Below are 21913 nucleotides of genomic sequence, written 5' to 3'. Positions count from 1 at the left end.
GGGGGGGGGGGGGGGGGGGGGGGGGGGGGGGGGGGGGGGGGGGGGGGGGGGGGGGGGGGGGGGATACACAGCAGCCATCATGGTGGCACTTGTGGAGCCCTGACTTTTGTCTGAAATTGAGTTTTTTATTATGGTGGCAGCGAGATCAAGTCAATCGTGTGTCACGCGGTGCCTTCTGTGTACCACACCCTGACATCCTTACTCGGCACAAACACTCACCCAACAGAGGCTGATGAGTTTAAAGAGCAGGCTGGTGCTGTGTTGTCATCACACATGCATGTGGAACAGAGCATTAAGGCCAGGTGCTGTCCTCCATCTAATTTCACCCACCGATGACTAAATGCATATTCCGATTTAAAGTGCATCATTAAAGCAATGTGCAGTCAAATCAAGTTGCATGTTTGAATGCATCTCGACTGAGCGAGTATTCATATGTCTTAGTCAAAAGACTGAGATCCTAATGAATCCTGAAGTCCAGATGATCCACTCTCTTGTTCCCAATCTGACTGCAGTCTAATTTATTCGCTCCCCTTACGTTTCCTACTTGTTTTTTTTTTCTTTCTTTCTTTCTTTCTGGCATAAACTTTCAAGGACAGTGCTCAAGATTTAATGGAGTACCGCATGCACACACATGACACAGAACTAATGGACCTTGTAGCCTTATAATGTTGTGGTCAGTAAGAATAAATGAACAGTGGCTGATGCGTTTGGAAGCTATTTGTGCGAGCAGGACCAGAGATCTTCTCTAATCCAGTCTAACTGACTGGGCCGACTGGGCCATATTGATTTTTTTTTACTTCAGTTGAAGAGAGATCCTTCAGGGTCGACAGAAGCCTGAGAAGCAGAAATTGAGAACATTTGTGTAAGAAAAGCTGAAATGAGAGAATAAATAGCTATTACGTCTCTTTATTTACCGGAGCTCCTCAGCAAAGTACCAATCAACACTTTTAATAGCTCTATTAATAGTTCCCACTGACGGTCCGTGGCCAATTATTTTGGTAAAAATAATGGAATGACTTGCACGGAGACGTGTCACAGTTCAAAACAACATCATTCATCTCTCCTTACGTCTCAGCTCCAGTTGCTGGAGGCTGTGCAGTGGGTCTAAGATGTATAAAACAAAGAAGACACTGCTTATTTTAAGCAGTGTGTTTCGGTGGCTGTCTTGGTAAAACACACTGACGCTTCACACACAAACACCGGCAGGAAGAAGCTTCTCCAAAAATAGTACGATGTCTGTCTGTGTCTTCATCAAGCAATTTCTCAGGGTCAAAAGGAATCAAGAGACGTGTTTCTGTCTGCATCAAAGACCGATCTCTGCTTCCTGTTTCTCACTGCTCATTTTAGAACATCAACGTGCACAGTTCACCGGGATCAACTGCTTTGAGGGAACGTTTACTTCTTCATCCCTGAAAAACTGACCGTAAGAGGTCTGTGCTGCAGTGGATGACGTCTGTGAGGCTAAAGCATGGATATGACAAGCTAACTCTGTTTTTATGAAAACTGCGGATGGTGGCAGTAATGCAGTAGTGTATGTAAAGAGATAAGAGCTCTTTGTAATGGATGCTGTCTCCTAGTGTAATGACTCGATCCACCAGAGCACATCACATTTAAAGAATGAAGCTTCAGTTAAACAGAACTTGCCGTCGGTTTTTAGTTTAGTAGAAATATCATTTCTGATGACATTGTTGAGTTATGTTAGCTTGTAGCAATGTTAGCAATGTAATACACGTGATAGTTTAACTTTAGGCACTTATTTTTTATAAACTATTGTGTGATGGCATCTAGCAGATCAGGTCGAACACAATGCTTAGCTAAATGTTTTGCTAAGTTTTCAAGCATTAATGTATAAGTAGTGTTGAATGCAGAATAAGAAAGGTGGCGCCGGAGGGCAAAACTTGATTATTAACATCTAGTCATGGGTCACATGTGCTGGGTTCATAGGCTGGAAGTAGCTTTCTTTTAGTTTAAATTAACATTAGAAGGATTATTAGTACAAACTGATGCCTTTTCTTTTTTATACTTTAAATTTATTTTTTTCTTATTACACCAGTACCTATTTTATAAAAGACAATAAAATAATCTTGGGCATTGATTTGATTGTTGAATCTTTGATTTACCTGCCGTAGGAAGTGGGCACCAAATGACCATAATCATCAATGGCACTGATGCTAGAAACATAACAAACAGTTATGCAATTGTTTGTTAAGACAACAGTAAAAAAAGAAAAAAAAAAAAAAGAAAATTTGAGCAACTTCATTTGTGTTTGTCAGGAGTTATGAAATCTGATAGCAGAAGTTTGGATGAGACCCAGGACTTAGATTCTCTACGCCAGCACTCTGCAGCGTAGAATGTGTTTGATGCCACCACAGACTGGTGACACATCTGGAACATTTTTGGACGGACATTAAAGGACTGGAGCTGTGTCGGTACATACATCAAAGCACATACATTTTTGTGAGATACATTTTTTTTTAATGTCATCGTAGTCATCAAGCATTTGCAACTAAATTCTTGATGACATTATAAAGATTTAGCAACACGACAGGTCTCCTCAAGACAAATGAAATATGAAGGCTGTTATTAGAATTGTTCTCCGATCTGTTTTGTTTGGTCACATGGTTATAACAGTAATAAACACAGAGTCAGATCAGTAACAATGGTGACCAGGCTTTTTACATGAGATGACCGCCTTCATTATGGATGCATCGATGACCTATCTTTACATCACATTGTTAATCCCTTTTGTAACTCTGGAAATGCATACATTTCAGGTAAATAAGTGACATGTTCTAAATGTTGTTCAGTGCTAAATCAGAAGTGACTTTGTAATGTGATGGTGATCTGACATCAGTAACTCGGTGAGCTTAGAACCTCGGTTTGCCTTCATCCAAATTCTGAAACGGTTGTGCACTTAATCACAGTAATTATTATAATAACTCTGCACTTGCAGGATGAAAGCAGGCATGATCTCCGTACATATTTCTCCTCTGCCTCAGCCCCCTCCCTCCCCCTCACCCTTTATCTCACCATGTCTCCTTAACATGAAATACACCTAAATCAGAGTGGCTCTCCCCTGAGTTCTTCTTGACTTTTCTGGGTCATGATGATAAGACCCTAACAATGAGCCGGTGTTTCTTATCTGGAGTTGAAAACGTTTCCTATGACATTATGGCTTTTGGCTCACTTGTCACCCGTGCTTGTATTAAAGGTCTCAGCCTGCTTTCTGTAAAGAAATAAAAGAATAAAGCAGCTACACTGGGCCACAACGTTCTTTTTTGTCACCATCGGTTTCAGAGGGAATGCAGTCATTCTTACATTCAGAACTGATATGTTGAAATGTTTTTTTATATATAGTTGTAGAGAAATTGGTTTCTGTTTTATAAAGAAATACACACTGTTTAGTTCATGACCTGTGGCTAGCAGAATGACGTGCACGGTTCCACTATCCGGCTCTTATACACAAACAAAACATGTGCTTTTGTTTACACACACTGTATGAAGAGAGTTTCTGTTTCATTGAAGCATCTAGAGCTTAAAATACCATCTCAACATTGTAGAGGCTTCAGGTCAGATGTTCACTCGCATCAGACCAGCCTCACTGTGACTGAGGGGAAGTAAACATGTCTACAGCTGACAGGCTGACTGAAGGAATTGCCAAATGGATTTGAAGGAACTGTAGACCAAATGATGTTGTTGAGGACAGGGGTTTCACTGAAGTTTTCAAAGCAACTCTGTGAGGTAAAATCTTGAGTTAAACTTGTGCATATTTTCCGTGACATTTTTCCACACTAGTTGTACACTAGTAGTACAATCATTTGGAGGAGTCACAATTTTAAACCAGTTGAGAGAACACATAGATCTACCTGCTGTTGTTGGTCTTTCCTTTTTGTCATATTTAGGAATGTCAAGTTGTCTCAATCCATCAATTAATTGTTTTAATTAATTGTGATTAATCTACAGCTTCTCAGTAATTAATCAGGGAACGAGAGAAAGATAGATTTATCAAAATATATTTTATGATCAAACAAATTATTTGATTGTCGGCTGGTATGTAAAGACACTTTACTGTATGTAAAAGTAAATAAAGCAACAGAAGTACCAGCAACAGATGCTGGAGTGTCTGAACGAAGAGTTGAATATCAATTTTGAATTTTGGCAACAAAGTCATTGTTCCTACGATAAAAAATGAGTTCATCCACCCCTACATCACATTGTGTAATTTTGGAATAATTAAAATGATGCCTCCATAAACTCTATTTGTTGCTACATGGACAGTATATGCTGTAAGAAAGTGCTTCAGCTAAGCTACCCAAATAAGAAGACAGCACCTCCTCTCTGCTGCCTACACATAATGTTTTCTTGTAAATGGAAAAATGTGCACCACCTGCTACAGTAGAGAGAGCCAGCAGCCTGCGAGCCAGGCACAGACACACATCTCCTGGTCTTCTCCGCGTGTAGGCGGACAAACTCCTTTCCACTTGGTAACAGTCGGAATCTTTCTCTCCTACATGTGTGTGAACTTCAGTGGCTCCTTCTTTAGGCAGCCTTCCCGTGTGCAGTCCTGTGTTATGCCCGCCTGACATCTTTTGATGGAAAAGGAACAATATCACCCCCCCCCCCCCCCCCCCCCCCCCCAGGCCGCGGGACCCTGACGAGCCCAGCCACTTTTGAAACCATATAATACTGACAAACAACTGCCCCCACTCTGATCCACCATCCAAGCCTGTTGCAGTCCAAGACCGCAGGTGTGGAGAGAGTCACTGACTGAGGGGAGAGAGAACACATACTCAAAGGAAAATGTGGGAAAAAGAACAAGTAAACAGTGTGAAAGAACATCAACATATCTTGACACAAACTGAGAAATGATACAACCAACATCATTATGCAACTGGTTGCATAAGGAGACAGAGTTGAGGCAAGAGCCGAGTTGTTTTGCACGATTAAATCAGATGTGAGTTTTCCACCTCTTAAAAATGATCCCTCGCTGTAATGCAGACAGATGGCCTGAGAGCAGAGTTGCTGATGTATTATTTTTCACTATTCAGATTCACGTCCATAATTGGACTGACAGGAACCTGTGTTCTGCCATTTGCGTCTTTATGAGACACCAGGGCATAAATGTTAAATCTCTCATATGAATTACTAATTATGACATTACTTTTTTGTTTTTAAAAGTGTATCAAATAATTTTTAAATCATCCAGATTCAAGACTCTAAATCTTTTATTACCCATTTATGCACAAAACCAGAGAGTCCACACACAGGAATCAAATCATTTTTATTTTTCACATAAATCTACTGTATATTACAATTTCTTAATACAATTCCTCAACATATTGAATTACACACAGAAATAATTATAATAGGATTTTTTTTTTTAACTTAAAGCTTTTATTTAGTCTGCATCAGATTAATTACAACAACTTCAGTCCCAGGGCCATACTGAAAGAATGAGCTTGTGTTACACGTTTGTTTTGTTAATTCTTCATTGTGTGGGTTCTACACAGAGCTCAGAAGAAATCCAATCTCTACTGATTATCCAGCCAGAAAAAGAAATTACAGTTACTATTTCAAGTGGAACCAAAATCTAATCTGTTTGTATAATGATAGGAGGCTCCTTTCTACAGGGCCCACTAAACAGCCTCTCCTCAAGTCCCCGTGCCTTCATGGCTCATCGTGTTTCAACATTTAAATATCACTCAGAACATATTTGTCAGTTTCCGAAGCCGTTATTAACACAGTTTGCTTTTATTCACTCAGTATATGTGCACCATATTGAACCCGATTTCCAGAAAAGTTGACCTAACAATGACAGGTCTGCCTGCAGTCCAGATCTGGAATCTGGGAATGCTGCGTGTGAGAACCTAAATGAGGGATAATTAATGTTTTATTTCAATGAGCCTTAGAAGTTTGTGACACCATCTTGTATTAATTGACACATAATGTGCTGCCATAATTAGTGCTGTTTTTTTCTGAATAGATAATTAATACTTTATATAGATTATTTATATTGTAATTGTAAAAATTGTAAAGAAAAAAATGAATTAAATCAATTACTTCAAATTAAAATTGTATATTTTTTGTTAGTACAGTGTTACTGTCTGAACTCAATAGCCAAGTTCCTGTGCCTGGGTTTCTGCCTTGATAAAATACGATCAATTCAAATCGTGCAGAGATGAGTAAGAGCCTGGACGTGTCCACAAGCTTCCATGCTGATAGAGAGAGTCTTTTACAGCAGAGCAGAATCTCTTAGTGGGAAATGATTGCTAAATAAGTAGGCACAACGGGAAGACCTAAATAATATATTTCATTTAAATTGAACTGATGCCTGTGGTCCTTTGACAGCGTTTGCCGTCGGTGTTTTGATCACAGGACACCACATCACAGGATGCACGGGTTACTTAGCAGCAAACACCGTCACCAAAGGGGAATTGATGATATAGAAGTAGCCTGGTGTTGCACTGAAGCATGACTCAGAGATGAGGGCAGAAATAGCATCCTCACTTTGAAAGCATCTTCCAATGCGCAAGTATCTTTGCATAAATAAACATGCCTCAGTCACGATGTTCCCCTCACGTTGGTGCGTGTGCCTTGAAAGTAATAAGTGCTTGTGGTAGTGACCAGCCCCATGTTACCCTGACCCTGTGCCAGACAGTCAAGGGCAACAGCCTGTTACACCCACAGACAGAGCCAATACCCTGCTGCTCTCTACCACACCCCGTGTCACATTCCTGAGCAGCTCTGATTCATGGGCGACTCCACTGAACTGCACCTGATCTCTGCGATGCTGTGAAAGAGCAAATAATCTGCCCTGATTTGTGAACTGAATTTTCTTTTTGTCTGAAAAGGACAAATTACCCATAATCCTCCACATTTGGAGGCGCATTCATCTGAGCGTGAGTAAACCTTACAAAGACATCTATTCACGAATGCACATCATCACGTCGGTACACAGACGAGCTCTGCGTGTGAGCCTTCATCACTCATTACGGAGTTCTAGATTACTTCATTTAAAAGGGCTTTACTTTCACTGGAAGAAGAAAAAAAGAAGAATTAAACAGGAAGAGATTTTGTGGATGTGATGTGAAAGGTTGATCTGGGTGCTGAGCTGCTGTGGCCATTCGTCTTCAGCTGCAGTGACAGACACAGATACAAAGGTGCTGAGCTTTGTGCCACAGTAGCTGGAGGCAGGCCTTAATGAAGAGGCAGCAGCTGAGGAAGATGGGCTCATCCTCGCTGTCAGAGCCAAGGCTGTGGCCCATTAGTGGTGCACGGCTGACACCAGAGGCCTCACTGACAAGGTGTGACTGGGGACAGGCACAAAACGACAGCTAACACCAGCTAATTATCATTAGGTGCGAGCAGAGAGAGGGAAAGAAGGGAACTTGGTGAAAGGCACAGACTGGGATGAAAAAAGGGCAATTTGAAGCAGAGAAAAACAGCAAAAGGCTCCTGTCATGCCATTTGTGTCCACATGTTGTCATACTGGAAGCCCTCCCAGCAGGCATCTCCTAAAAATAGGACAGTTGTCAAGAGCTGAACAGGAGACTGTAAAAATAGGAAAACAGGAATCACTGCCTCGATTTTTGTCTTTGAGTTGATAAAAGTTTGCTTGAAAAGATAAGGAAAAGAGTTGATTTTTTTTAACATGCCCTTAAAATACCATTCTTTAACTCATTTTTACTCACCAGAGAACATTCCTAAACTTCAGGTGACTCAAAACTCATTTAAAGACTTTATTAATTGTCCATTGAAGCAAGACAATTGGCTAAGACTCTGCCTTAATCTTCCATAACTGGAACATTAGGCTTGAAACACAGAGTAAATGCAAAAATAAATTCCTAAATTATTAACTTTTTTATTAGAAAAACAAAATACTGTATTTTTGCTGCATATCTAGTATGCAAACTGTAACGTTTCCTCAAGTTCATTTTAATTTTTGTAAAATATGGAACTACATTGAGACCAGTTTGAAGGAGAGTCAATAGGGTTACAAAACCGTTTCCTTGACTTCTCAAACCCCAGAAGGAGCAGTGTGACCTCAAGAAGAGAAGATGACAAAACACTTAGTGCTGCGGTGTCTGACTCTCTTTAGGGAGAAGTGTGAATGTCAGCATCTTTCTGTATTTCAGCCAAGTGTGTGGGGCTGTCCTCTTCGTGCCTCCCCAAAGATTCGAGTGTGAGGTAGTCGTGCTCTCTCTGCATTCCCACGCCTTCGCTGACTCTCTTTGACATGGCTTACATAAACAGCTGTTGCAGTGCAACAGGAAGTGTCCGACTTCTTAAGGTTTGATGGAAATGTAGCTGTTTGTCTCTGCGACAGAACAGTTAGAGGTTACAGTACAGCAGGAAGTAGATAAAAGACAGTGTCCCAGCTGAGGAGGGCTATTAGATGAACTGCATGGACACTCTGTGACCCTGCAGCTGGAACTGACCCTGACTTGACCTTCCTTTTCTTCATAGCTTTTTCTACTGCAGACCTGTGGTACATGAGTACATAGGTACGACTCCAGTTGACCTCTCCAGCACAGCAGACTCCAGACATAAAAAGGGTGCAGTTTGTGTTTCGTCCTGTTCTGTCGGACGAGATGCTTTAACTTTACTTCTCTGTGTGTGTTTTTGTATTGGAACATATTTACTTACATATAAAGAACAGGAATCATTTACACTGATTCTCAGTTTAATTTATTATCCATTTTAATTCACAATGTAAAATTCACCACAACTTCAACTTCAGTTTTTCTTAGTGAAGCAGAAGAGTAGGAGGGGGCAAGAGGGCCGTTTGATGGTTGAAAGTTCTCTTAAGGACTCCATGACAAACCACCTACTCTGTATTAGAACAAATCACAGCAGAACCTAAAACACGCGTACGTGTAGGAAGCCTGCTGCAGGGAGGAGATAAAAGGCTGGCTGCTGGTTGCTGTGCATTTGCAAACCTCCGTCTCACTAAAATACCTTCCCATGCTGATGTGTAGCATCTTCAATGCTCTTCACTGACACGCCACACACACACACATCGAGTGTGTGAACATGTCATCAGTGTGGAACAGGCAGAGATATGCACAGGTTTCAGCCGGCACATGGATCATATCCACTGACGTCTGTGAGCTCTCAGAGTGAAGGGAGAGAAAAACTGTAGAGAATGCTGAGAGTCTGGGGATGTAGCTAAAAGTGTGTGAAATATTAATGAGAATGAAATATTAACATCATTCTTCTCTTCAACTCTGATATTTTGGTAATGCAGTGTTTTTGCAGCAAACTATTTACTTCTCTTAAAATGGCAATGACTCCTGCAAAGTTGTGTAAAGGTCAGTAAAAAACCATCCGTGTACATCGTTTATTTTATTTCTGCACTCTTGAAATGCACAATGACTTGAGTACTGCAGCGATGGTACTGTCTGTATAATTACAGTATGAAAACTAACAAGTAGTTATTTGTGTGGTGCACATATCAGTACATACAGATCTCTAAATCTCTTAAGAATGCATAAGCAGCTGACTATTCTCATAAGTAAGCTCCATTCAGATATCCAGTGATTACATGACCAGCGGTGGATAAAGGTTTTTCTGCATCTGTCACAGGCTTCAGTGTCTCGATCATGCAATGTTTGTGTAACAAGGAAGCATTTGCTTCCCCTAAATCCTGGTTAAATGAGACGAGAGTCAGTATACAAGAATTCTCTGTGGCTCCTGGTAAGAGGATCTGTAAGAAGGCTGACCTTCAATGCACCACCGTCACCATAATGAGTTTGAAAGGAACCGAGTCATATGTGACTGAGAGGCTATAGATCTAGATCTATCCATCTGTCTATCACAGCTACACTATGCATTAATCAAATTACATAGTCTGCGTTGTTTGTGTGTGTTTTTCCTCAATTCCTGTGATCATATCAGTGTTGTTTTGGACTAAACAGGCACAGGGGTTCACATCTAGTGACTAAGTAGGCGTAATAGTCACTAAATTGAAGCTAGAAGATCATTATATTTCATTTCATATACTCTTTGTGAGATTTTTGGTCTTGTGCTGTGGGATATTTCTAATGTTAAATATGTGCATAGGCAACAAAAAGCAGTGTCAGTTTCTGTCAGAGATGCTTCAGATCAGCTCATTGTATTTTCTTCTGTCTCGTCTCTGACTCAGAATACTTTTGCAATTCTTGCTTTGATGAAGGTCACAAATAACTACTATGTCCCAAGGGGCCTCAAGTCTATTTATAATGCTTGTAATTCTTTGTTTTTCCCTTCTGTTCAACACCTGACCCACTGGTCGGGTCGGATGTGAACAGACTATCCGGAGCGTTTATTTTGATAGCAGCAAACAAAAAGCAATCGCTGGCTCTGCTGCTGGGTATCAGGTTTCTTGTTCGTGTTCAGGCAGAAAGTGAAAATGCAGGCATCAATAATGCAGGCTCTGTGTGAGTTTCCTGCTTACAGGACCTCTTTCAGAGTATATCAAAAAGTCCTACAGTGACCAAAAGATTGAAATGCTCTGTTTCATTTTCCTACTTATTTGTGGGAAATTATGTTATTGCTTTTCTATTTAGTGATGAAAGAACTGATCAACATTGCTCATTTTATTTTATCTCTGAAAAATTCTCTCTAGAGCTCACATTTCTGTATATATATAAAAATCAGACATTCAAATGTATATAGATGAACATTTCCAAAAATAAAACAATTAAACACATTGGAAGAGAAATAGCATAAGATGAAACAAATGCATAAATTATATAAAAGAACGTAAAAACTCCAATATTCCAACAGGATCCAATACTATGAAAAGAGTGTGTCATGGTATCAAATACTTTGTGCTACATGGACGTTGGTATAGATATATATTTTCTAAACATTTCTAAGTCTATTTCACATGACTACAAACAGACACTGCCAGTTTATTCTTGGTGGTAGAATATTGAAAACAGAAAAAACTCTACTGAACAAAACAATCTTAAAACAATGACGTTTAATTTATTAAACAGATTCAAATACTTTTACAATAGTCCATAAATGTAACAGTATATTTGCAGTAACTGAATATAGCACAGTAGCATTGCTCAATATTGTCCTGGTTCATGTTCACTGTAATCAGAAACTGTTGGAGCCTCTGTGTTCTGGCAGCAGTACACACGTCTCTGGTAACTTTGTGCTGCTTATCATTGATTTTTAATTTTTTTTTTCTTTTTCTATTCCTTTAGGCCTTTTTACCGACAAACAGAATACAATACGTCTGTGGGCAAGATCCGACCCTTGGGGAATATTCTGTCTTTATGTGGTCTAGACATGTGTGATCTCAATGACCTGATTTCAGTGCCATATGATGATCTATTTTGGGTACTTGAATTCTATACCAGGTATTATCCAGCCATACAAACACTTATCACTGTGTTCAAGCTCCACAGTCCAACAGAGTCACCTTCATAAAGACTTTGTTTGCACTTTTACCACATCAGAGCGCTGCAGCTCCAGGAGTCCAGCCACTGAAACAGGGTCAGATGGGGATACCACGCTTTGGCTAATAAAGATAAAATGTGAAGAAGAAGAGGGGAACAGGAGCCAACAGGCTTCAGAGGGAGAGAAAGAACAGGTGTGACAACAAATACAGAGATGGAGTTTGGAATATTGTTTTCAAATTTGAGATCAGTGGCAAACCAGCACTTTAAATTGCATTAATTTTTATATGTCTTCTGCTCCTTTTTGATTTTAACGGATCCTGGGGTATCTGAGCCAATCACAGTTGACAACAGGTCACCAGGTCAGGTACATGGACATCAGACATCCAGACCATCAGAGAGCCACAAAGAGAGATGAATGTTCATGAACATTAAAAATAATTACTATCTTTATCCAAACAGTCTCAGAACAGTCTGCAAATGTGACTTAATTACTCGCAGACAATGCATGCACTTTATGCAAACTTTTTTGCGTAAACTTTATGCAGAAGGTTTAAAGTGCAAACAAATGACCATATTAATGCACTGCAAAAGTAGGAGATGAACAGTCCACATTTGAAATTAAAAAGAAAGAAATGATGAAAATAGAAAGATTGAAATTATAATTTTTGGATTTCTAAGATTTGAAGCTAAATACTGCTATAATGTTTGTACTCTGTCATAGTAAACAAAAAGAATGCTGATCCACTTTACCCTTTAACTTGAGCTCGTATCTTGAAGTCCCACTGTAGCCACAGCAGGATTTTGTTTTGTACAGTGAATAGTGAGCAGCCAGTTTTCTGTGGAGCTGTACGCTTCAACGACTTAAGGTTGTGCATGTCCACCGTAATTCGTCGTCTTTTTGTCTAAATATGAGATGGTAGAATATTAAATTTAAGCCACAGATCTACTTCCTGGCAGAATTACTGCAAGTCATGTACATGTTCATGTACAAAGGATACAGGATGAAGGATTTTTTTTAAATTTATATATTTGCAAAAACATTACAGCTCTTGTACATCACCTTGACACACCTAGTAAGACTCACTAACTACAAATTATGTGTTTTTAGGGTGGCCATGCCAGAGTGACAGGTGCCTCGTCTTCTTTACTGGAGGCTGTCAGGTGCTAGAATACCCTCTGGCAGTAATTGCACCTGACAAATGGTCCTTGACAAAGGAATGGAGGGTGTTCAACCTCTAACTGATCTGACAGTGCAACCTAATTGAAACAATCAATCAGAAGCACTATTGTCTTTTCTTTTCTGATTTTCACTCTCTTCTACCGTATGCATATCAGTCAGTCAGTCTCTCTGCTTCTCACGCTCAATTGAACATTGTATTAAGACTTACAGTGTGTCCACAAATCAATACCCAAAATATGGCTCCTTTCCCTTGGCTCTGCACCCAAATCATTCCCTCTACAGCACACAAACCCATTACTTGATCATTATGTCGTGACAGCACTAATTAATACATTATCCCTACATTTACTCCCTATCCAACTGCAGCAGGTTAAGGGACCAATGCAGTGTGTAAAAGCAGAGTAAATCTTTTTTTTTTAATCGCTACAAACCCAAAAAGGGATGTCACAGCCACCAGCAGGGAAGAGATGAGTTGGAACAAAAGAAAATACCTTCCCCTTACTGGAGAAGAGAGGGTTAAGCCTATTACAAAAGACCAATCAGGATGGGTCTTTTCTCTTGCTGCAAACCTCCGCAGTAAGAGAGAGAGAGGAAGAGAGAGGGAGAGAGAGAGAGAGAGAAAGGGGGGACGAGGGAGTACTTTGACAGAACAGAGCAGAGCAGAGGATAGAGTGATACCAGCAGTGCAAACCATTGCACTACCATCCAGGAAGCATAACAGAGATTTGAGATGAGTGATCACACAGCAGATCACATGGATGGTAAAATCAAAATGAGGGCATAAGAAGGAACTGGAGAATCCCAGCAACCTGACTGTCAGGACTAATCTGTGTGGACTTGATTTTCTTCTGTCGAGGACTCAAAGAGAAAGAACATCTGTCAGTTGTTTGACCCCTGTGTGTTCGTCCAACATTTATTCCTCATTCTTGGATTACTGCAACTGAAAACAAGTTGGGAATTTTGTATCTTCAGACCCAGATTGATGCAGTCTGAGAAGAGAGAAAACAGAAGAGACAAAGTGGTTTGTGGACCAGTCCTGAAGCATCTGTGTTTATCTTGCATGGTGAGCTTGTGCTGTGTTGTGATGGGTCATTGGTCTGGTTTACAGCACTCAGCTAAGAGAAGCGTAAATGGCTGCAAAACAGACTTGTTGTCAAACAACTGTCACTACAAAAACCAAAACAAAACCAAAAAAAAAAAAAAAAAACCAAATCCTGAACTTCTGATTTATCCTCAATTTCAACAAAAAATGTGCAATAAAATAATCTTGATTCCATTAACATTACATATCCATAATCTTTCTGTTTGTACCTTTGATTTTTTTAATGCACATTTGTCTTTTATTGCCTTTTTTTTATAATTCCACACTGTCAGACACCTGATATTGATTGTGCACTTTTCAACTCTGCACCCTCACATTGTGCATGATCCCTTCCCTTACCTGACATTTATTGCTCATTTCCACTGACATTTTAGCGTCATAAAGTATGGCATCTCTGGCTGAGCCAACCTTGAACAATGACCGACATGTTCCACTGAAGAGATTACACGGATCACATGTAGTGACATCTGAGCAAGCATCCGTGTCTTTATGACAAGTTCCCCAAGGAATCACACTGCGCTCAGACTCTAAGCCTGTCTGTATGTTCACAGGAATTGGGATCCTTACAGCACCACTAAGTCTGTACAATTGGCATGCTAACGCATATAATCAGCTTTGCCTGAAGTAATTGAAATTCAGAACAACGACAACAGCAAAATACTATTCTGACCTATTTTAAGATTATTTCTTGTTTTTGTCCAAGCTTCATCTCTGGCCACTGATATTCTAATGCAACAGTGCAGATGTAAAGAGTGTCAGAAGATGCAAAGAAACACGACGAGACATCAGAGGCTTGTTGCTATGTTAATAAGAGTTTCCATGTCGCCTCTCTGCTGAGGATAATGTTTATTTTTATTACCATATCCCCCACACTTTAGACTCCTACTCCTCCCACTCTCTCCTCCATCACCGACTTTTATCCTTTTCTTTCTTTTTCTTTAGGTCACTGTCAAAGAAAGACGTAGGATGGAAGGACAGCTGCTGCTGTATGCCTCCTAAAATCCACTTTTTGACCCACGCACCATGTTAGATGGTTTCATTCTAGCAGTATTTTATCAGGATCATCCTCCTTCAGAATCACCTTGAAGAAGTGCCAGTAAATTTTTACTTTATGATGGCCACTCATCATAGCGATTAGATACATATGCACTCTCTCTGAGGTGATTGAGTGTTCAACATGTCAAGGAGCAAACTGGAGACTTGCTCTCGATTTACAAGTCAATGGTGGCTGGAGCCAGTCATACAGAGACGGATGGGAAAGGTGGAAATTGAAGGCCTGTTCCATTAGTGATCCCAGGGGACACATGGGCCTGGACATTACATGGACAAACTGACCTCTCATGGACAAATTCTGGAAATTACTATGATGGACACCTGGGAGCTGACATGTACATGGCTTACTGACAGCATAGGGCGTTTACTGATGGATCTACCAATTGTTTTGTTTTTTTATATATAAATCTACATTCACCTTTCTGGGGACAAAAAGTGAAAAAAAGGAATGATTTGGATGAGCGGTGAATTCCACCCCTGTGCAAGGAAAAGAGTCTGTGTTTCATTGTTTTTTTCATTGGCTGTGTTTCTCCAGTCTGGGAATATCATGTGATTATAAACAGGAGGTGGCTCTGACATCTTATCCCTGTTCCAATCATCCATCAGCTCTCCCACCATTACAAAAGCAAACAGACCAGAAATCTGGAAAAAAAAAAAAAAACAACCCAAAAACAATCCTTTGGAAGAAGTCGGTCATCGTATATTGAACTCCACTGGATCTTTCTCTGGCTCTTTTTTTCTGTTAGTTTTCTTACCTTCAAATATAGGAAATAAAATGTAGGCACTCCAAAGATAGTCCTTGTCACGAAAGACAGGTGCTTTTTTGGCTGTCGGCCACTCTGGCAGGAGTGAGCAGTGAAAGGAAAAGCCTTGCTGGGGGCTCCTGCTGTTACAGAAACACTTTACCTCTGGCCATGTCTGAAAGTGGTGCTTGTCTCTGTGGACCGAAAATCGACTCTATGGCCTGATTACACAGCCCTGGTATTCAGATTCTGCTGGAGGGAAAGGTAAATTAAAACAATATTTTCCTTCATATTCCACTTATTACCATTTTGGAATTGATTGCATTTATTTCCGTTGTCTTTGTATCTCCATAAGGTCAATTCTCTACATGATTAGAGTTCTTCTTCCTATTAGCTCCAGTTTTAATGCAAAGATTATTTTGAGGCGAATGTTGGTCAATAATTTAAGTCCAGCCATACGTAGGTCCTTATCAGTTATGAACCAACTTTGATCATCCTTATTTGACATTTGACTAAAGTGCATAGAGAATTGATGGGTGTGGTTACAAAGGTCTGTAGATAGTATTACCTTCCTCCTAAATATTACATTAATCTCTATTTTAATGGGGTAAATATCATCATGGCCTTAAATATAATACAGAAAATGCCCAGACGGAGTCAGTAAAATGTAAAAGAAATGTCAGTTTTGATTTTCTTTCATATTACAAATCCCTGTTTTAAATGCTCTGTGATCAGAGCTTGTGATAACGAAATTAGCAGATGATTGAGGTAAAGTAATTGTAGCTTGTCTCACCATGTTCATTGTGAGACAATTTGAGAGATAAAAAAATCAACATCAATACAGCGTCTGCTCTTGGCATTTCTTATTTGAGCTCAAAAGATTTCTTAATCATATGGCAACTGGAATCTTCACATCTGACAGAATTTCCTTTGATAAGTGTCAATTCTAAACTTTTCAGTGTTAGACACTCAAAAAATCTTTTCTTCTTGATTCTCTCCTTGGTCATTTTATTGCTCTTCTTCTTCCTCACAGGATAATGCATATCCTTTCTGACCTGGAACAAGAAGCCACCATGAGCAACGTCACAGTTACCGACAACACCGAACCCATCAGCCGTAACATGAATTCGGCAAACTCCAACACGTATTCCTATCCTGTCAGTTTTCAGGTCTCGCTGACTGCGTTCCTCATGCTGGAGATCGTCCTGGGCCTGAGCTCAAACCTCACTGTGCTGGCCCTCTACTGTATGAAGTCCAACCTCATTAGTTCTGTCAGTAACATTGTCACTATGAACCTTCATGTGTTGGATGTGCTGGTTTGTATTTGCTGCATCCCCCTCACCATCGTGGTGGTGCTGCTCTCCCTGGAGGGAGACACAGCCCTGGTCTGCTGTTTCCACGAAGCCTGTGTCTCTTTTGCCAGTGTCGCCACGGCCGCTAATGTGCTTGCCATCACCCTGGATCGCTACGACATCTCAGTCAAACCGGCTAACCGAGTGCTGACCATGGGCCGAGCCCTGGCCCTGCTGGCAGCCATCTGGGTGCTGTCCTTTGTAAGTTTCCTTGTACCATTTATTGAGGTGGGATTCTTTGCTCAGGGCCACGCTGAGCTGAACCAGACGGTGGTGGAGAATGTGGTTCATACTAATCAGTACTACACAGAACTTGGCTTGTATTATCACTTGCTCGCTCAGATACCTATTTTCTTCTTCACTGCCGTCGTCATGCTCATTACTTATTCAAAGATTTTGCAAGCTCTCAATATTCGCATTGGCACACGTTTTCACACTTCACAAAAGAAGAAGGCTCGCCGGAAAAAGCACCCATCCATGACGGCAATGACAACGCAACAAGAGGCCACAGACGGATCACAGAGCAGCGGCAGCCGAAACCCCACGCTGGGAATGCGCACCTCTGTTTCTGTGATAATTGCCCTGCGCAGGGCTGTTAAACGTCACAGAGAAAGACGGGAGCGACAAAAACGAGTTTTCAGGATGTCCCTCCTTATTGTCTCTACTTTTCTTTTATGCTGGACACCCATCACGGTACTCAACACGGTAATCCTGAGTGTTGGTCCCAGTGACTTAATGGTGAAGTTGAGACTGGGCTTCTTGGTCATGGCATATGGGACCACTATTTTTCACCCTTTACTCTATGCTTTCACGAGGCAGAAGTTTCAAAAGGTCTTGAAAAGCAAGATGAAAAAGAGAGTGGTGTCCATTATCGAGGCGGATCCCACACCTAATAACGCCGTCATCCACAACTCCTGGATTGATCCCAAGAGGAACAAAAAGGTTACATTTGATGACAAAGACACTCGACAAAAATGTCTGTCTTCTGAGGATGTGGAGTGAAGAAAGTCACTTCACAGCCAATAAAAGCAGCTAAAACCGACATCAGGTTAGGTTTAAAAGGGAAATTATTAATCCAAAGCAGTTGTGTATATATTATATGTCATAGAATGTACAAAAGTACCAGGTTGATTATTTATTACTATTTATTGAGACGTAGCTTTGATGATACAGATGGTAATATATTGTAGATATTGCATGGCATTTTGTGACTGTGACAGCATAAAGTTCTTTTTTTCTTTCATATTAATTACCAAAGTGAGAATCTAGGTAATTAATATTTAATTAGCCCGACCACAGTTTCTAATTGGACCACAAACTTAATCCTTCTTATTGTCCGATAAAGAATCTCTGAGTTTGTGCTTTGTGCCATTGCCTCATCGTGGAGTTGTGTGACCTTTCCCACTGTTTGTCTGTGTCTCTTTCTCTCTCTGTCCTCAAAACATGGACAATGGAAAAATGGACCCTTCTGTCAAGTCGTCGTCTACACCAGGAGAAATCCCACTGCATCAGTGGACCTGTGGACCCTTTAAACATCTTTTAAAAAAAAAAAAAAAAAAAAAGATGTTCTGTTGTTGTCAGGCGGAATTTTTCGTCATAGTAAGTATTTGATGTCTGCTTTAGAATAATGTATTCCAGTGATAGGCCTGCGCTGTGTTGTGGACAGGCAGACATCGGCTGTACCCCCCTAATCCCACAAGTACTGTCACAGATAGAGCCTGTTTCTGTGGAAAACACAAACCCATATATAATGTAGATACACAATGTATGTAAAAGACAAGGTATATATGTATATATATATATATATATAGAGAGAGAGAGAGAGAAGAAGAAGATATTGTTCTGTATACGTATATTTATAATAAATTTTTGTTCACTCACAAAAGGCAACTCTATTCTCCAGAAAGTGAAGTGTTTGTGATGGTGAGATTACTATCATTCATCACCTCCACACTACTCACTCACTCAGACATCAGATCCTGCGGTCCTCTGTGACCACTGACCTTATTGTCTGGGATGCCCTAGGGCTGGGAGGATGTCAAATTTAAATTAAAGCTGCCAACACCGATGACCACAGTCTCACATTATCATGGTGACGGTGTACAGACCTTTTACATTTTGCACCATCTTGCATTCAGCCGTAGCCTTGTGTTAAACCAAAAACGCATCAGTGATTCTCTGTTTCGCCCAAAGTATTGGTTAAAAACACATATTATGTTTATTTAATGTATATTTGGTGTTTGAGTCAAATTATTTTTAATGACCTCTTTATTTTTCAAGCCATCTGAAATAAGTTTGTTCTTGCTGTTCTGCAACTTCTTTAGGTAATCTTTAGGAATTGTTTTCCTTCACCACTCGAAGAACTTTAATGCAGTTGTGTTCAGGTTACAGTTGCATCTTCACCTGCGTCCTCTCCCTGTGATTGTCAACAGACTCCAATCATACACTGTCAGTATCTCTGCACCTATTTTTAATTCTATATCTGTGGCCTGCTTAAAATTGCTTGAAATATTTGACTCACACTGTGATTCCAGGAGGATGCTAATGGTTTCACCAAGTCTGATGATGTTAGATAAAATATAGCCCCAAACCACCAAGAGCTTAAATCACTTTTTATTAAAGTTCCCTAACAATAACCAATGTGTGTATAGGTTTAGCTATAAATAACAAACAGAAGTTTAAGACTAAAAGCATTTTTGACTGCAAACACCAAACTGCTCAACATGAAATGAACGCAACACTTGGGTAACTACTGTTAATACAGTAAATATAACAACAATCTTCTTCTGCTCATCATCAGCACCACCATCATCATCATTATCTGTTCAGTCTGGTCAGAGGTGAAGGGACATGAACAGAAACTAGGGCCCGATGTAGAGTTTAGTAAAAAACTATTCCACTTCTGTTTACAAAGCCTGTGTTTAGCGTAGAAGAACATTCACATTCTTGAAACCCAGCGGAACCTGTTTCTGATCTAATTTGACATAAACCAGACGTGAATTTGGACCACGTCTGTTTCATTTTAGCAGTCACCATTTTGGGCCAAATGGAATCTTTACTCTCGTCTTATTTTGTGGTGATTTATTTAAAGTGACACAAAAAGTCACACACACACACACAAACTTTCATTTATATTCATTTAATTTCAGTTTAAATTTTAAGCGCGGACTTCTAGCTATTGGATTGTACTGCAGCTGCCGGCGGCAAATGATTTCCAAACTAGTGAATCCAATATGATAATTAAGACCTACTTCTGCTCACGATTTCAATTTCTGTTTACAATTAACAATAGAAGTTAATTAAATACCTTTGCTCTGCATGTGATTACTACTAATAGGAGTGGGCAAAGAAAAACAGAGGAGTATTTCCCAAGTGGCTTCTAAAGGTAAATAATTAATGTGGCCAATTCTTATTTTTAGTCCAACCTTATTGATGAGTTTGTCCCGAGTAATAACAAGTTAGCAATAATTTATTAGCCCATATAGGTGAACATCAATAGTAGGAATCTACCAAATGAAACAATCAGTTTTCTACTGTCAGCTCCCTTTATCAAATCCCTTTACTGAGATTACATTTACTCTTAGCTCTAGATGTGCCCAGAGAAGATGTACGTAAGGTGTATGTGCTCAATACTGAATATACACGCATAAATATAAACGCTGTCCTCCAGCTAAGGAAAGAGATTCTGATGCTTTTGTTGCCTCTGGTAAGGTAGAAATCTAAAGAGCTGGTTAGAGTCCCGACAGATCAGGGCTGTTGGCCACAGCACAGAGATTACACAACCATGATGGGATGATTCCCTGGCTGTCACTGAGAGAGAGTGGTTTGTAGCACAGCAGTCAACACTGATATGGGAATATTGATGCAGGAAAGGTTTTTTATGATACTGCCATATAAAGGCAGCATGGATGTCACAGTGCCTCGCGGCTATGTCTGTGATTGGGAGTGGAAATGGGATCGTAGCCAGCAACAGATTAGCCGACAGTGGAGGGAAAATGACCAAGAGATGAGCCACGAAGTCAGAGCACGGACATAAAACACTGACGGTCGTGAGTCCATATATTAGCCAGGAAAGTTCAGAGGTTCAGTGCCATTTTTTTTACACATTTATTTATTGTGCTCACTAGCTACTGTCTGTTCTCTGCAAATATTTCTTAATTAAAGTCATGTTTGTTTTGTTATTGCATCATGTCAGGTGCTATTTTAAACCTCATTAGTTCCAGGTACTGAAAAATCATTTCTATTGATTACTTTCTAAAATTACTTCTGAACAGTCAATGCTATTTACACCAAATAGACTTTACTTAGGTGTAGCCTCAGTGATGGAGTCAAATGAGTTTTTCAAATGAAGACAGAATAACCTGAAGTTTCCTTTAACACTAAGGAGAGCTATTAAACTAGAGACCTTTCTTTATCAGTGTTTATAAAGAAACTTTTACTACAGTGTTCCGCTTCACCAAGTGTTAAATGTGGAGTGTTATCCGAGTTAGAGCTGGTGTGATGTTGTGGTTTGGACTCATTCAGACTCGGTCTTAATAAAACAATTGGTGTTCATGCCCGTTCCTATTTTTGTGTCGACCCTGCTCACATGCTCAATGCTTAACAGTTTGTACCGTCCAAACAGGTTGGCAGGAACTACAAGGTAACTTTTGAAAACAAGTGTAGATATTATAATATGTAACAAATATATTTGACCTTCTATAACCTAGGGCAGAAGTGGCTTGTGATCAGATGTTTGCCAGTTTAAATCCCTGGCAAGTTCTGTGGTGAATTGAGCAGGTGCCAAAAATTACTCCCGCACCCCAGGTGCAGCACAGTGCTCTTGTTTCACCTGTGGGTAAAATGCAACAAACAAGGACAAATTCTCTGTGTTTTCATATGTGTGCATACTGTATGTCAGTAATGACAAACAAACGGATGTTAATCGAATGCTACAAAAAAAGTCAAATAAAGACCTTCTGCTCAGTTTCTCAATTAGTTCCAGTGCAAGACAGCAGACAATTTAACACTGTCGCCATCTGCAGTGTATTATACAGTCAAGACACCCCGATGTATAAATAACAAGAGTCCATCCCATAGATGGTAAT

General features: G+C 40.1%; 1 protein-coding gene across 3 annotated transcripts; it reads left to right on the top strand.

Moving 5' to 3' along the window:
• Window positions 1-11028: 11028 nt before the first annotated feature.
• On the top strand, window positions 11029-21376 carry LOC103380028 (probable G-protein coupled receptor 22). Of its 3 annotated transcripts, XM_025056449.1 has the most exons (4): window positions 11029-13454; window positions 13549-13639; window positions 14621-15738; window positions 16508-21376. In XM_025056449.1, exon 4 carries the CDS (start codon window positions 16512-16514, stop codon window positions 17826-17828), a length of 1317 nt encoding a protein of 438 aa, XP_024912217.1. In that variant the 5' UTR covers window positions 11029-13454; window positions 13549-13639; window positions 14621-15738; window positions 16508-16511; the 3' UTR covers window positions 17829-21376. The 3 variants fall into 3 exon arrangements, with proteins under 3 accessions (XP_024912217.1, XP_024912216.1, XP_024912215.1); XM_025056448.1 differs by having other exon boundaries at window positions 11029-13597; XM_025056447.1 differs by having other exon boundaries at window positions 11029-13639.
• The last annotated feature ends 537 nt before the right edge of the window (window positions 21377-21913 follow it).

Source organism: Cynoglossus semilaevis, chromosome 6 (assembly GCF_000523025.1).
Source record: "Cynoglossus semilaevis isolate Cse_v1.0 chromosome 6, Cse_v1.0, whole genome shotgun sequence".
NCBI lineage: Eukaryota > Metazoa > Chordata > Actinopteri > Pleuronectiformes > Cynoglossidae > Cynoglossus > Cynoglossus semilaevis.
This window is presented reverse-complemented; position numbering and strand designations above follow the sequence as displayed.